This window comes from Acartia tonsa, chromosome 12 (genome assembly GCF_053477335.1).
Source record: "Acartia tonsa isolate MP-2025a chromosome 12, ASM5347733v1, whole genome shotgun sequence".
Taxonomy (NCBI): domain Eukaryota; kingdom Metazoa; phylum Arthropoda; class Copepoda; order Calanoida; family Acartiidae; genus Acartia; species Acartia tonsa.
In genome coordinates, this window is record NC_137271.1 from 11,254,635 (window position 1) to 11,273,252 (window position 18,618).

The 18,618-nt window shown below is 31.0% G+C and overlaps 1 protein-coding gene across 50 annotated transcripts in view; it reads right to left on the reverse strand.

Moving 5' to 3' along the window:
• Klp10A (kinesin-like protein 10A) overlaps positions 1-18,618 on the reverse strand; it is a 66,850-nt gene that overhangs the window by 14,535 nt on the left and 33,697 nt on the right. For all 50 annotated transcript variants that reach the window (XM_080179496.1, XM_080179513.1, XM_080179507.1 and 47 more), the window contains exons 7-8: positions 18,049-18,186; positions 12,924-13,010 (exon numbers count right to left, since the gene is read on the reverse strand). In XM_080179496.1, coding sequence (XP_080035622.1) covers positions 12,924-13,010; positions 18,049-18,186 — 225 coding nt within the window. The remainder of the gene's footprint in view (positions 1-12,923; positions 13,011-18,048; positions 18,187-18,618) is intronic.

Below are 18,618 nucleotides of genomic sequence, written 5' to 3' on the forward strand. Positions count from 1 at the left end.
TTATTAACCCCATTTTGGATCGAAGCTTTTTGGCAAATAAGTTGCATTTCTAATTTCATCTAGAACCAACTAATATTAGAACATACCAGAGATATAATGTTAGGTCTAATTTATCATGATTACATATGTCTACAAATAAAAAATCAGGAAAACTAAAATGGTCAATAAATATTCATTCATTCCCATATAAACGACCCATTAAATAGTGGATGTAAATATTCATTCCCATATAAACAACCCCTTAAATAGTGGATGTAAATATTCATTTATTTCCCTGGTATCTCATTTATATCCCTGGTATGATTTTAGAAGATTTTTAATTTTTTTTGGAAGATTTTATAATTTTTATTAATTACTAAAAGAAAGAAAAATTATACCAGGGTAATAAATGAAATTTAAAAACCAAATTAAACCACATTTTACTAGCATAAAAATGAGTTTTTGTTTAAATGAGAATGATATTCCTGTCCAGTTTTTTGTTTAGGAATGAATATTTCTTACCCTCGTGAATAAATGATGACCTATCGGTCCATCATTTATTCCCTCGGGTAAGAAATATTCATTCCTAAACAAAAAACTGGACAGGAATACCCCATTTATTTCCCCGGTATCATCATTTATATCCCTGGTATCATTTTTAGAAGATTTTAAATTTTTTTTGGAAGATTTTAGAATTTTTATTAATTACTAAAAGAAAGAAAAATGATACCAGGGAAATAAATGAAATTTAAAAACCAAAATTAAACCACATTTTAGCATAAAAATGAGTTTATGTTTAAATGAGAATGATATTCCTATCCAGTTTTTTGTTTAGGAATGAATATTTTTTACCCCTCCTAAACAAAAAACTAAACTCTAAATTTTTGTATAACACACACCTTAGAAGGGAATGGGCTAGGGTAAAGAGGGCATATGGAAGGTATCGTCATTTTAGCCAGCTGTGAGCATCACTTTACAAGAGTACATAAAAATCTAGTGCAACATCCAATTAATTACATATCGATTCTCTGATAAAATGGATATAGTACATGTTATTTGTTCGTTTCCAATATAATGCAATTACCGATAATTCCTTAAGGAGTATTTATACAAAATGATGTACAAACAAGAAAAAGAAATCCGTGTGTATTACTTATAATAAAGTAGCATTATGAGTGTATATGTCTGTACCGAAGAATATCGCTAACCGCTGAATCGATAACGTTCTCCTTTACATTTTAGCTTGTCACAGGTCCTGGGAAGGATTTTAACAATTTACAATTTTGGGTAAGGGTAACACCAACCTCCCAAAATAAATTACACAAAAAACATAATTAACTAACCCCATATAACGGCCGAGAAAATTTTATTACTTAACTAAAGTCATGGGATGGTTTTAAGATAATATAAGTCAATAGTGTAAAAAAAACTATAAAAAAAAACTTAACTTAACTTAAAAATGACAATAATGTCAAACCTTTGAACTATCAGATGGAATTACCCTATTTATATAATATTATTTACTCCATCAAACTTTTCCAAAAATCCTTTAAATTGAGAATTTTCTTGAAAGCATTTGAAGATTTTTTTTACAAAACTTTAAATCATTCAAAGAATTACATATTATTTTGGTCTCTATAGGATTTTAAAGAAAATAAATATTGCTTTTACTTGCAAAATAAGAAATCTACAAATTTGATAAATCATCAATATTTAAACAACATAAGAATTTTAAATCTTTTATTTTGATCTTATTAAAAAGTAATAGTATAGACTTATTTAAATGGAACCTATTTATAGTATATTAGAGGCTGAGTCTCTAGCGTATAAAAATTGTGCATTCGAAGTGAAAAAAACGACATAAAAGTAGCATAAAACCATCTCAAAGCCTTAATAAAAAGTAAAACAACAGCCTAAAACCATCCCAGGGCCTATTTAAAGCTTCTTTAAGGAGAACTCAAGCAGTTCAGTAGTTATTGAAATCTTAGGCTTCAGACAAAAAACCCTTACTACTTTATATTATAGGATTAAAGCTTTGCTTATAAAAAATGTCCTCCTTATTTAAAGCCAGCCAAAGTATCAAGGGATCTAAAGGGATAAGACCAAGACCGATAAATTGTTTTACATCCCCTTTGATGATACACAAAATTATCCATTCTATAGATTACAATTAGTGGTTGAAACGTTTGGACACACTACTTAATGAAACAATCATTCAAAATTCAAAACCCAAAAGTTATTGAGCCAACAAATAAGAAAATGTTATTAGAAAACTTTGGGTAATAAACAGCCAAATGTCCGCTCCCTTCCTGAAAAGTATCTTATTTATGTTGTTGAAAGAGGTATGATTGAGTGGATAATATGTCAAGAAAACAGAGATAGCATAATGGAAGATAAATTAATTCTCTCAAAAGTTGGTATGATTAAATGGACAATGTGTCAAGGTTAAGGCAATGGACGATAAATTAATTTTCTCTTAGGACAACATTTCATGGATAAAGGGATAAGACATTGAATAACCAAATAACCCTATCCTAATTGGGGGACAAAAGCAGGGTTTCGGATCCGCATTGATTTTTTGCGGATCCGGATCCTCCAAATTTGGTCAGTGCGGATCCGGATCCTTGACAATAAAAATAATATCACCAAACTTTTCAAAAATAATTATTCTTTAATTCGAAGTCAAAAATACTTTTAATTTTCAAGTCTGACCCTAAACCTTAAAGATTGGCTCTCATCAAGAGAATGTCTGAGATTTTATATAAATTTAGGTAGATTTTTCCATTTTTTCCCGCATTTTTTTTGAGTCCAAGGATCCGGATCAGGATTCTTGGACTCGAAATTATGCGGATCCTTGCGGATCCGGATCCGAAACTCTGGACAAAAGGGCTGTATTAATTGTGATATCCCTCTACTCCTGGTATAGGGATACTGATGAGATAATATAGTCCTGCTAATCTCTTATCCAAGTGTATATACAAAGTAACAAAAATCCGCAATCATACAATCATTCTACAATTTTTAGGAAAGTATTTTTTGTCCAGGGTAGGTCTTAAACTGTTTTTTTGGGAGGGTAGGGACGTTTGGGAGTGTATGTTAACCTATAGTAGGACTCAAAAAGCCACCTCTATGATTCCCCCAAAAAGGAGGTGGAATAAGGAGTTTTAACCAACAGCTATCAATTTCTTGCTTTTTAATTGGAAGGAAAAGATTGTTTAACTGTTTGGGATAAACATTTCTCTTCTAGCCAAGTTAATGATTCCATCTTACCTTTTTTCCTACACTAATTTAAGAGATTAACCATTTAGGATATTATCAGTAAAACAAGGACAACAATTACACCTTCTAGTATACTAGCGGTTTCGCCCCTAGTCTCTAGGGGGCTTTGCCCAAAGAGGTAATTAAAAAAATTCAGTACCTCTGATGCTGCAACCACTAATTTTATATTAACTGCATCATGAGCTACAGGAGTACTATCAATTTTGACCAAACTGGATTGAGTCCATTTTTGGGGATAGTGTATTTGATACCTGAAGCTTTTTTTTAAGGAATAAGAAAAAATATAAAACATATTTTTTTGTTTATAGCGGAGTTTTCAAAAGTAATATGCACACAAGATGTTATAATTAATATTTAAACACATTTCAATCAACTTGCGACTGGGCCCCTAGCATCTACATGTTCTGTATTCAAACGATCAAGAAGAGGGTAAAAAATAGCATAAAGCCATCCCGAGGATTAAATCTAAAAATATTATAGCCTAATATCAGCCCATGAAGTTTCCCTATAAGGAGAACTCAAATGATTCAGTGATTATTGAAACCTTAAGCTTATAACGGTTTATATACTATTTCTAAAACATTACAAAGTGTTTGTTTTAGAAATCTTATCATTTTGTTTAAATCATTTTAAATTAATTGGTTTCATGGATGGTTTATTTTCTTCTTGTGTTTTGAAAAAAAAATCACAAAACCACCCTTTCTTAGTATTATAAAATTATAATTAGGAAACAATAAAGAAAATAATTATTATTGTTTAGACAGTTTCATGACAAAAAAATATTTTAATTAGGGTTGGCAATCCGTATCTGAATCCGGAATCCGCCTAATTTTGAAATCCGAATCCGGAATCCGTTTTTTAATAACGGATTCGGATTCTTAATTGGTAGGCTAACATTAGCGTCTAGAGTTTTTTCTTTCAACTCCCCCTTTTTGAAGGCAAAGATTATCATCATTATATATAAAATCTTTTAAAATCTGGTTCGACTCTCGGAAGTGAATTATAGAGAACACCAAGAACGTTAATTTATAGGACATATGTAGCACTTAAATTTTTAAAATAAAAAAAGCCTTTTAAAATATTGCTAAAATCCGGAATCCAAATCCGCCAAAAATAAGAATCCGGAATCCGCGGGAAACCGCCTTTTTTGGACGAATTTTTCCGAATCCGGTCCAAAAATTTGACGGATTGCCATCCCTAATTTTTTCTTATTTAAATAGATTGAAGTATGAAGTGTGTCTGTTGTCCGTCCGTATAAAGCTTACGATCCTGGCAACGGCCAAATTCATCATTTCTTATAATAAGCTTTCTATTTATCCTGCAAACGTTTCTTACAGCAGTTTTTAAGAAGAATAAGCATGGATCTTAGGGATAAGACAATAGACGAAAATTAATCTAATGCAGATTAAATGATTAGTTTGAATCGACCAATCTCTTTGTAATTAAAGTATCAAAAGTTGATATGTGAACGATTGCAAGAATAATTTGAAGACCATTGTCTCCCCCATCCCTGGGAATAAATAATAAAAAAGTTATATATAAAAATACTCTATTCTATGCTCTACCAAAACCAGTGAGGCTACAGACGAAGCCTCAAATCCGCGTATGCAGTATAAATACTCTAGTAATGCTATATTCTATAGAAATAATAATACTTAATCTTAGCCTCTTAAACGGGAAATTACTAGTTATGAAGAATTTGCTAAAATATCAAGCTAATATGGTCGTCTAGCATTTACGCAAAAAAAACCTTGTTTCTCACATGTTTATATTTTTTATAAATTAAATCAGAGTGAGATGATATTTACTGGAAAATACACTTGTACCCAAAGTTTTATATACACATTTTCCCTTTGGTTGGCTTAAAACTATGGGTACTCGTATTGAATAAAAATTTATTGATTCAAACTTACTTATAAGTGTCCAAACATTTCAACCAACAATTTTAACCTAAAGAATGGTTAATTTTGTTTTTGGTATAGGTAAACATTAATTTATCGTCCACTTTCTTATCCTTTAAAACCCTGAAATGAAGGAATCGAATACTATCAAAATATCGCGATAGTGGATTAAAATAAAACTATTGTAAAAAAATTTAAAACCGCTAATATACTGTTTTAGAATTATGGTGATATGATTTCCGCCTTTTATTATATCTGCAAAGTATTTCATATTTGAAATAAGACAAATTAGCAAACAATTAGCAAATTTTATTTTTAGTAAATTATAGCAGGGTCAGTTTGTGCAATAAATGTTAAAGTATAGAAGTATAATCTAAACAACTACCTGAACTACCTTTTTCATCTGCTAGCAAATTGCTTTCTGCTTTTTTTTTTAGAGACTTTGCTGTGTTGGTGTCTCCAACGCTATTGGATGATATTCAAAGACCCAATATACAGGATTCTACCCCGTGAACTTACAGTTAATTAAGCCCTGCCTCCACTATTATTTTACTTGAATGTTTTAGCTAGTTTGATACATTTAACGGAAGTGAAGGAACACTGTAAGTGTGAGGTAAATACATGGGGGAAATCAGGAATCTAAAGGGATAAGACAATGGCCGATAAATTGATGTACATCCCCAATGATGATATACAAAATTAGGTACTCTTTCTGTAGATTACAATTTGTGGTGAATCGTTTGGACAATCAACTTAATAATCCAACCAATCAAAATGAAATATAAGTCCCCAAAGTTGTTTTGCCAACGAATAAGAAAGCCTTATTATAAAACTTTGGGGACTAATAAAATAAACATCTCCATGTCCCCTCCCTCCTTGAGAAAAGTACATTTATAAAATACTATAAGGAAGAGAAGGGAATAAAAAAGGAATGATATGATCCATAAGCAGCATAGCATAACTTGTCAATTTTGTCTTATAAGTATCTCAGCAATAACAATTAGGGTAATCCAAAATACAGTGATGTAGATTTTTTTATGCAGCAAGCGTATTTCATTGTCGGGGACATTGGACTGTAAATTACACTTGTACCAAAAGTTTCATAATGACGTTATCTTATTCGATGTATCAAAACCTTCTTTGGGTACTTTTATTGAACTAAAAATAGGTGAGTTCCAAACTTTTAATCTTCAATAAGGGTAATTTTGTTTATAATCATTGGAGATGCACATTAATTTTTTGGCCATTGCAATTGTCTTATCCCTTTAGATCCTTGATTTACTATGATAATGGAATGAAACATATCATTTAATTGCATCTATTAAAAAAGGGGAAGGAGGACGAACGGACGACCCAAGGCAAATCTTTAAATAGTCTTGCTGCTAAAAAAGAAGTAATAGGTTGTCATTTTCCACATTCTGCAGCCATTAACCAAATTAATGGATGTAACAGTGAGGAATTTGAAATAATTGCAATTTTCTTGTGGAGCTTTTTCTTTTAATCAGAGATCTTAATAAGAGCATGGATGATAAATTGATAAACACCTCCTCGATTAAGATTAATAAAATTACCCCTTCTGTAGATCATATTGTTGGTCAATAAGTTTGAACATTGGATGTTTGTACAACGTCCGCAAACTTTATAAGCCAACGAATGAGATATCGTGTTAATAAAACTTTGGGTACCAGCAAAAGTTACAGTCTAAAGTCCCCGTACTCGTACTGTACATTTTTGAGCAGTTTTCTATTTTTTTAAATCTTAGATAATTCGCACTAATTACCGGTAGTATATTTAAATTCCCCACTATGTTTATGCTCGAGTTTATGTTAAGCTATCATAAATATTTGTTTACATTAATTCCTATACCAAATATTCATAAAAATGTGCATGGAGCAAACCTACTCTACAATTTTAAAGCAATAGTAGCAAGAAAACAACAAGAAAGTTACATAAAATTATATTTTATGGAGCTATTGATTTACCTTTTAAATCAGTTAATAAGCATGTAAGTTACTGTCATAAATTCTTAACTTACAATGATCTAGTGATGTATAAATATAACCTAGTTATATAGTAGCTGCGCAAAAAAAATTATTGTTAGATGCTCTTTTAATATAAATTTTGAGTCTAATTTGCTGGTGGAAAAGTCGGAGGTGAAATTGTTTTCATAAGACATGAGATTAACCATTTTGCAATGAAAATAAATGTAATCGAAGGCATATTATTTTGATTCTTTTTAAGACATCTAAAGAAGATTTGTTTTACTCAATGCCTTCCATAAAAAAAAGATATTATTATTTTGCCAATGAAGAAAATTTTAAAGATATTACTAATATTTTTTAAAAACAGTCGGATAAGTTATTGGTAAACAATTTCACTTGCAATTAACTTTCCAATGAAAAAAATCTTCCATTTTTTTCTTCTGTTATGTACCTAGATAAATATGTGTGAGTGATAAAGAAAGGTTTAAAGAAGCAGGATTTTACCTTTTTTGTCCTTTTTCTATAAATTGATGCATCAATGGATGTGTGAGTGTGTGCATAAGTTGTTTGTGTGTGTGTATGTGCATGATTTTTGTGCATTTAGTGTGGTCTAATCATCAATCTTTTGTGTGTGCATATGCAGGGATCTAAAGGGATAAGACAATGGCCAATTAATTGATGTATATCTCTAATGATAATACACAAAATTACCCATTCTGTAGATTAATATTAGTGGTAGAAACGTTTGAACACTCAACTTAATAAATCAGCCAATCTAAATTCACTAACAGTCCCAACTGTTGTTAAGCCAACTAATGTGAACACGTTAATATAAAACTTTGGGTACTTGTGTAATAGACAGCCCAATGTTCCCTCCCCTGGTGCATGTGTGTGTATCTGAAAAATATTTTTATTTCCCTAGATAGCCAATCAGACAAAATATTTTGTCCATCCTAAACTGGAATTCCTAAAAAGATTAAATTTCACAAAAGAAAAGCTTAATTTAAAAAAAAGTCAACTATTTAAGGCTGACTTTTAGATAATATGAAGAAAAAAGTGCCATTTTGAACCAAAATGTATACATTTTCTCATCAATATTGTAGTCGGATGTCACTTAACTGTTAACTTCCTATTAGTCTGATAAAGATATTGAGTATCTAAACTATCTATATGTATTATCTGTAATGTAAATGTGTGTGTTTGTGTGTGATTTTGTGTGTGTATGTGTGTGTGTATGTGTGATTGTGTAAAAAGTAAAAAATGATGTGTAGGTAGATTTTTGAAGCTTCTGACTATTAGTAAAAAGTCAGGGACATGGATATGGCAATGGATGTAGAATATACCTGAATATTATGACAGGGGGAAAATTATCGTCAATCTAAGTTGCTAATTCCCCTGTGATTTATTGGTCAGTTCGTTTATCAAGTAGGAAAGAAGGATTTGAGCCCAAGGGGGTGGAGATAGTGTAGCGTCTTTTAGCCCGCTGCAAATTTCACTTAGAGAACATTACAATAAGGGGCCTTTATTTTTGGAGGGTTGAGGTACCCTTCCCAATTAAATAATAACTTAATGGGACCTATAAGAAAAACCATATCAGTTAGCAAAATGAGATTTACACAAATGAGAGACAGATAGACATCTTGTTACTTTTATATTAAGATTATTTTGACTTACAGAAATAGGAACTAACAATGATACATACAAGGATTTCTGTCAATTTTTTATGCCTGCTTCCCTGAAAAGCACACATTTGTTCAATTTGTTTATATGAATACAAAATGTACATTGCTTTTTATTTCAACAAAATACAGTTTTTAAAGCGCAGCTACTCTATGATTAGGATCGTCAGTAAGTCACACAAAACTAACATAATTTTAATGAAATTCTTAAGTTATGAAATCCAAAGATAGAGAGGAGGACAATGTTTATTACATTAGTCCCCAAGGTTTATAATAATGTTTTCTTGTTCGTTGGCACAAAAACTTTTAGGACTTTTAATAAATTTTGATTGGATGTTTGATTAAGTTGAGTGTCCTAAAGTTTCAACTATGAATTGTAATCTACACAAGGGGTAATGTTGTGTAATAACATTTAGAAGGTACATAAATTTATAGGCCATTGTCCAATTCCCTCTAGATCCCTGTATGAAATCATACTACTCTTCTTATCCATTAAATGTTGTTAGCTGCGCTACGCATAAACCTATTTGTCTTAGTTTTTAATTTCTTGCTTACCATTGCAACATACAAATGACCCCACTACAGCCCACACTTTGAAACCTACAGACTTGGAAACATAGGTGCTTTCTTCAAAGTGTCTATCGAGCACCGAAACCCCCCTGGCTAATTTTTTAAAAAAAATAATGAAATAGGAGGTTGTTTGGGGTTCCTATGCCTAACCACTGCAGGGCTAACCAACCTAACCTAACGTAAAGAAATTTCAAAATTTAGCAAGGGGCAGGGGTCCGTTCTCGAATTGGCACTTGAGGAAAATTGCCCAAAAATATGAAAACAAATAATTAAAACTATTTTTAGGTGCCTAAATAGATGGGTTTTTTTTGTCTGAGTTATTAAATATTTCTCTGATAAAAAATCAAGGTATATTTATGATAAAACTTTCATAAGTAACTTACATTTACACACGAACAGACGAACAGACATAAACTTATTACAGAGTAGTAGCACGGCTGCTAAGAGCCATAAGTACATACAATACAATTTTGTTTGTTTTTTGGAAGAAAGTTTTTGACAAATATGTTGTTATTAGTTTCTAACCAGGAACGGAATAAATATAGAAAGTCTAGATGATCAATTAGGACATAGTAGGAACAATCTGACCAAATCATTTGTTAGAAAATGTGTACAAAAGGGCGGTCCTATTATGTAATCGAATGATAAGCAACTAAAAACTTCAGTTTTCTTAAAAATTACTTTAGCAGTTTGTGGAAACTATAATTCTAAATGGCAGAAAAGTTAAGGCAATTATTTTTCATGAGAAGTAATATCCCTTCCCTTGTTTGTAACCCATCCTGTCAGTGTTCATATTTCACGGTCCAGCGAATATTGCCTTTTATGGAGCAGAGATACAGGGATAAGTAAACAGAATAAAATACTTTGTAACAATTTCTATGGCTAACTTCTTTTAGATTTAGAAGCAGAAAAATACTTTAGATGATAAAGCCTTTAAATATATTATTATGTCTTTTGCTGTAAATAAACGTTAAACATTATCAATATTAAAGGATCTAAATGGATAAGAGAATGGCCGATAAATTGATATTTATCCCCAATGATGAAACACAAATTAAATTACCCCGTCTGTAGATTACAATAAGCGGTTGAAACTTTTGGACACTCTATTCCTATTCTCTCTCCTTGCCATACATTACAAAATATTGATTATGTGTCATGCGAATTTCCAATTCAAAGTCCAAAACTTGTGCAAAATTTCTTCCGCATCGAAGCTTAGGATAATGGATATAAAATATACGTGGATATTATGACAGGGGAAAATTGTCTTAAGTTAAGGTTGCTAACATGGACATCACGTATTAGTCAGTTTATTCGTCCAGTAGGAGGGGATGGGATTGGGTATAGGGGGTGGATAGAGGGATCGTTATATCAGCCAACTACAAGTTTCCCTTTATTAGAGTACATGATAATCTGGTGCAAGATCCAAGTAATAATAAATCCATTTTAGTATGGTGTTCAGTTCATGAAGTTGTGCGAAAATTGTGCTAATTTATAAATATCATGGATCTTGGGGGATAAGACAATGGACGATAAATAAACGAATATCCCCAATTACGATAAACAATATTACCAACCACGTACCCAATTGTTTTTTGCCGATAAATGAAGTAGAGTTTTTCTGTATGTTAATATTATTGTATTTTGACTTTTTTTAATTGATTCAATAATCTTTCACAGTAAAAGAAAAAAACCGCAACAGTAATAAAACTAAATAGCTCTCACTGCTTCTATAAAAATAAAAAGCCTATAATTAGATAAGATAAATGCATTTTTAAAGGCGAAGATTTTCAATGATTAAGGTAGCTCCATCTGTCCGTAACGTATAGCTATAATCGTTAATTTAGACATATTAAAATTGTTATCTTAATTTAACACTTGGAATGTTGATTCCTGTAATAGTTAGGTATGATTCAGAGCTCTTTTAAAAGCAATAATTTATGTGATATGGATTCCTAGGATAATAAGGCTCAATGTTATAGGCAAAATGTCTCTATTTTTCAACAAATAACTTTTTTTATCACTAACTTAAAGTATAATGAATTAGGTACTGTTTTTATCATAAAATAACCCTTTTTTGTGTGTGTTGTTGATGCACTACCTATGTGCTTAATTGTCCCTAAAATATCACTGAACAACATCTTTCTTTCACTAAATCCCTCTGTCCACTAGATGTATAAGAATATATTTATTTATTTGTCTCTCTGTCTCTCTCTTTCTCGTATATTTTCTCTTATTTATGTGAATATGTATATTCTCTCTATTTCTATTTACAGGAGTATGTAGCATTAATTAATCTTAAAACATTTATCTATCCCAAACAATTCTAACTACCAAAGGCAGGTTTTAACATAGGAAATTTGGGAATAGTTATTTTTCGCATCGTATTATAAACAGCTTTCTGACGGTATAAAAATGTACAATTATAAGATCAAAACCAGTTTTTTAGCCCCGAGATGCAAAAGGAACGGGCTAAAAAAACTGGTTTTAATCTTTTGAGTGTACCTTTTTATATTTGTAGAAAACTGCATTTAATACGATGTTATACAACATAGTTATACAACATATCCATCGGATATTAATCGGTTTCGAAGCGATACTGGAAACTTATATTATTTCAAGTTCTATTATAATCGATGATGTATGTAAACTACTTATTTATTTACAAAGAATCAAACTTTTTTTACCCCCTAAAATCTCGTTTATTCTATTATCCATACTAATAAACCGACAATAGACAGACAGCATTTGTTGTCGAGTATATTCTCACAGATTACAACCGAAAATTCTAGGGAAAAATTCTTCTATTTTTTCTATGGAGGAGGCTTTTGCACGAGATGACTGGATGTGAGTAGTACTAGCCAAGGAAAACTTTTAAATTGGCAAATTTTTATGCAAGGCATCTAGGGGCGTGATACAAGGGCTACTAGGAGGGTCTAAGCACTACCCTAATAAAACATTTTCAGGGGTGTGCAGTGTCCAACAGCCCTTAAAATATTTCTATATAATTTTCGAATGTACCTTTTCCCTCCCCACAACTTTCTTTGTAAACCATCCCACAACCCATTATAATTCTTGTAAATATTTCTTAGATTTAAAAAATTTTCTAGAATGTACTAAAAAATTTAAGGCTTCGACTCATGCCTATAAAAATATTGTTTATGCACTGCACCTAAACACATGATAAGCTCATCATTAAACTGGTTTAGGGAAAAAATATTGAAGAATTCTAATACAAAAGTAGTTGGATGCTTTTGTGTTCATATATACTTCAAAGTTTTGACCTATTTCCATAGAAGCTTCGTTTTAGTCCTGAGCTTGTCACGTAGAATATATCTCTCTCTCCATTTAGAAATATTCTGCTATATTTTTGAATGAATTCAAATCTGCTTTCATTTAAAAGGAAAATTGAGAATGTAAGATTTGATATAAAATAAAAACATTTAAAATCAGACTGACAAACGAATAAGTTAAGAGTAGCCCCGCTACTACAAAAATAAATCCTGAAACCAACTTTTCAGCAACAATGCTTTCCTTCAAAGATTGACTGTACGAGGGGCCTGGCTGTGTATTTGTATACCAACTCGTTCGAGGAATTCTCATCGAAGGCGTAATCGAACCTGAAAACATAATAATTATTAATCCAAGTCACATTAACAGAACTGTGAATTTATGATATAATAAAAAATTTTACTTTGAATAAAGTGCTTTATGACACTCGACAAACAACCAATTCTAAATCTTCTACTAACAAAAATTTTTCCTGTGTTTAACCCATTCCAAAGTTAATTGAAAATTCTTTGGGAAGAATGTGTTAAAGAGTTAACATAAGAATTTTCTAATTTATTTTTTCCACTATTTTTCTCTATTTTATTTAATGATTTGTTGCTTCCCTACTAGCCTCTAGGGGAAAGCGAGAGAGGTAAAGAAAATAGCCTGAAAACAACTCAAGACATTTATACAATCTAACAGAAAGGTACAGCCCCTTCAAAGCATCAATTTCGAAGATATTTTATATATTTTACATATAAAAGACATAAATTAGCCTAAAGCATTTCTAAAAAGCAAAGACTTGACTTGGACATGCTTAGGTAATTTTTTTATAATGTTAATACTGGTTAAAAAATGATTTTTTGCGCTACTCAAAAACATGATCGTTTAATTATCATTCTTATTTAAAAATCATCATAATATCAGAATTTCAGTATGGCTTCGAAACTGATTAATATCCGGTGTATTAGAACCGGTTCTCATCCATACTGAATTTTTTTTAGGTATAGCTTCGAATTATAGCCTTTGGTCCCTCAGGACAAAAATCTAGTTTTAATCCTATAAATTTTCATTTTAATGACCGCGGAAAGCTGTCTATGATACGATAAATAACTATTATTATTTGCTTTCACTGCCAAACTAGATTATTCTTGCTTTAAATTTTCAAACCAATCTACCATATCAATTTATTTGGGAAAAGGAAAGACAGAAAAATAACAATGACATAAATATATTAATAAATAACAAAGAACTTTGTTTATTGTCCTTTGACATTTAACAACAAGGATAAAAAATATAGATGAGCTGCATAACTTCTCATTTTGGGCTGAGAAAAAGAAGATGATAAGTCTTTCTTTGGCAGCTTTAGTGGCGGCTAGCGGCTAACCGGCTGGATGTACATAGTTTATAATCAGGCTTACAACATGCTTTTGTATACTAAGATAGACAGAGAGGGATTAGATTGTAAATAACACTGATATCCCATAAGTTTTATAACCATGTTTACTCATTCGTTGGCTATATACGTTGGGTACTTTTATTGAATTTCGATTGATTGGTTGCGAACTAGTAATGTTCAAACTTATCAACCAATAATTTAATCTACAGAAATTGTTTAGCTGTTTAAAGCTTCAAAAGTGATTGAAAATAACTTGTTTCGTCTTTGCGACATGATTCAATAAATATAATAATAATAAAAAGTAAAAACTAATCTAGATCAGAAAAGAAACAAATTACACCAAAGCAAAAAGTTCAAGTGATATTTTCGTTGGTTTTCTAAAAACGCAGGGAGCATGAGGGATAAGACAATGTACGATAAATTGAGTAAAAAAACAATACACTTTTTCTTACTAAAAAGAATATCAAATAAAACAGTTGTGGGGAAAAGTGTTTTCTCGTATTCATTCGAATCCGGTGGATAGGAACCGGTTCTCATCCATATGAAAAAACTATGTCTAGCCTCGTATTATATCCAGCTTTCTACGAATATAGAAATGTACAATCATAAGATTATATCCGCGGAAAGCCGTTTATAATACGATGCGAGAAATAACTATTCTTTCACATCCCCTTCTTTGTTTTATTAGTTTTATGCGGTAAAATATTTATAACATAATTCTAATTTTATGATAGATAAAAACTTTATATTTAGCGCAATTTATTTTCAATTACTACCTAAACGATATTTATAACCAATATTTTTTGTAGCAAAGCAACTATTCAAGTCAAGCGTTTTCTTAAGTCTGTAACAAATTGGGAACTTTTTGTTTAAAATACGGCTTACCATCATTGCTTTCCTTTAAGGGGACAAATTGATATTCATCCCCTATGATGATAAACAAAATTATCCCTTATATAGAACAAAATTAATGGTTGAAAAATTGGTCACTGTTAGTTATGTCCATACATTCAAAATTTAATAGAATTAGCCAAAGTTTTACTGTTTAATTTAAGGTCCAATTTCCCTTTCTCCAGGAGAAAATTAATTTACAACCCTTTCTTCCCTTCAACATTTCCCAGCAAGGTAGAATCTCACACTTTCAGAGGAAGATTATTTCATCGTCCATTGTTTTATCCCTGCAACTAACTATTTACTCTCTTAGAAAAAGAGAAAATTAGGATCATGGAAAGAAAACGAAGTAGCGGGTTTCGTCGTATTTTCACAGTAGCTTATAATAGGTTATTTAAGGTTAGGTAAATGTTAGTAATTGCCCCACAGGGTTATAGCCCCACACAGGGGCTAGAAACTAGAGAAAAGCTACTGTGAAAATACGACGAAACCCGATACTTCGTTGCTAATACTTTTATGTTGGATTACAAGGACATTTCTTTGTTAAGTATAATTCATGACTTCTCATTGATAAATATTACTGTTTAATAAAAACAAAAGTGCATTCTTTGAAGATTCACAAAAAAACAAGGACAATTATGTCCATAATTAGTGCAGCAATAACAAACTAACACACCTTTTCTAACAAAATAGAATATTAAAATATCATTTAACATTCATAAAATAAATTCACTAAGTAAGTTACGGTATTTTATATGTAATTCTAATTCAACGCATTATCTCTTAGACAAACAAGAAACAATTATTTAATTGTACGACATTTCTAGTGCTAGTAAGTTAAGCATGTTTATTGTTTATAAGCCACGGCATAACAACTTTTAACATTATAATGCTGTTAAATATGACCTTTTTAACGCCTAAGAAATTATTTCAATGAAATAAACCTTTAATTTATCCCTTTCCACCAAGAATGCATTTAGTTTCGACAAAAAAGCCTTTATTATTAAAAGTCAATTAATGCCCTTTGTCAACGGAAAGTTTAATAACTAATAATAAAGAAAGGAGGGGGAAGTTAATAGTGAAGAATTTGAAATCAGGGTAAAGGGATCATTAGTCGACAATGTCGATATCTTGAAAAAATTGGGTATGACTAAAAGTGAACCTAATCTTTTAAATATAGTAGAACTTATTTCATTTGAAGCTAAGGATCTCTGAAGTTACTTTACTACACAAGCTAAGTTATACATTGTAGAAAAGCTTCGTATAGGCTAAAAGTATTTTTTAAAGCTAATTACTAATCCGCCCTTCACACCAAATCACCTCTTCTGTGGATTACATTTTGTTTCTGAAACGTTTAAACCATAACTTAATGAACCAATCAATCAAAAATCATTTAAGTCCTTAAAATTGTTGAGCCAAGGAAGAAGACGGTTTTATAAAACTTTAGGGACTAATGTAATAAACAACCCAATGTCCCCTCCCTCCCTGCAAAGTTGCTGTATTTTAAAAATACATCAAATTCCATGATTACGTAAATTCTACAACGATTCTCTACCACTCTATTTATAGCAATATAAAAATGATGTTTCCGAGAAAATTGATTTTATAATTAACAATTTTTGATAGCAGATTTTTTTTTTCTTCTTCAAATTATAGATTCTGACACTTGTAATATAGATAGCGTTCACGTTAAACAGTGGATTTATATTTTTTATTGAAGATAATCTACAATTTAAACATGTCGGTTTTCTTATTATTCTTTCTATTAACACTTCTCTTTGAACCAGATAGGTAGGGGGCATTGGCCTGTTTATTACACAAATCCCCAAATTTTTATAATAACCTTTTCTTATTTGTTGGTTTAATAACTTTGAATTTTGATTAAACGGTTAATTAAGTTAAGTGTCGTCCAAACATTTCAACCACTAATCATAATCTACATTTTGAAGTTCTGTGAATCATCATTTGGGATTTACATATTGTCTTATCCCTTTAGCACTCTTCCACATTTTTACTTTATTTTTTTATACTTAATTGCATGAACACCTTTAAAGGTTCTTGAGTCAATCAATAACATCCCAAGTCAATTCCAGGCAGAGGAAATCTTCCATTAAAATTCAATTTCATGTTAAGCACACTAGGCAAGTTTTAGGGATAGGTGTAAAGATAAGCCATGCATGTTTATCATGCATGTCCCCAGTTTTTTTTTTTATCGTTGGATCATAAACTTTGAGGACTTATATTGAATTTTGATTGGTTGATTATTTAAGTTGAGTGTCCAAACTTTTGAACCACTAATTTTAATCTATAGAAGGCGTCATTTTGTGATCCATCAGTGGGGATGTACATCAATATAATAAAAAATTACATCTCAACGAGTTATTTGTATTAAGTAAAATACAATAAAAGAAAAATTAAGTTCCTGTAAGCAGAAATTTTAACATCAATTTTGTTTAAAAATTCAGCCCCTATATTCGATGAAAGGACTTGAACTGAATTTATATTCTGCGAATATTGGAAGAAATTTGGGTTTTAAACGTTCAACAATTTAGGATTTTACCAAATTTAAGATTTAGTGCTAAAACTCTAAAGGAGACTATCCACGAACAAGAGCAAGTGATTCTAAGCACCTTCCAGCAGTGATTCTAAGTGTTTTTTTGGTGAATTTACTAGGGATATTAATGTCGTTATATCGACTAAAAAAAAAAAAGTTTCACCATGGTTTTCTATCAACAAAACTTTGAAATGTTAAGCATTTTTCACCATAGAAATACGGACGAGCAAAGTGAGTTATATTCTAGATTAGAATCATCAAAAAAAACATTAAGCCGTTATCTTAAATAGCAGCAAAGAAAATCAGACAATTAAATTGATCCTCTAATATTTTCAGGAATCTAAAGGGAAAAGGCAACGGACAATAATTTGATATACATCCAAAATGATGTTAAAAAAAGTCACCCTTTTTGTAGATTAAACCAACCAACCAAATTTCAATAAAAGTACCCAATAAATACTTGAGGTACCAGTGTAAATTACAGTCCAATATCCCCTCCCTCCCTTAATATTCGATCTGCACAAGACAAAATTTTGTGACTAACCTGAAATGTTGGTTGTCCAGAAACTTGGTGAGGTCGACCTTTGTCTTGGGCTCGTGTATGATGACCTGGTCCTTGTTGGGACACGTCACCACGTCTACCTCCTTCTTCTTGTTCTCCTTCTGACTCATGGGACGCTTCCTAAAAAAAAATATTTTGTAGAATTTCATTTCTATTATTATAGGTATTTAGTATCGGTTACGCCCCTAGAGGCCTCTAGTGGCACTTGTAAGTGTTTTTCTTAAATTTTTAATACCTAGATTTTATGTTTATACGTTACTGGCGCCGCCCTGCGGGAATATTTATTTTTTTCAGCATCTTTTGGCTACTTGTTATAAACCAATGAGAAGCTACCCTGTAAAGGTGAACTAAAAATATCAGTTCAGCGAATGGCGAGATCCTGCGGTACACACATACAGACATCCTGTTACTTTATAATAAGGATTTTTTCGTGTTTGATTTTTATTTCATGATCTTTCTTACTTCGATCTTAGGGCCTTTTGTAGACAGAATAAATCAGTTACTATTTGAGATAGTCAAATTCAAATTATGGAATTATGTAAACTTTTAGAA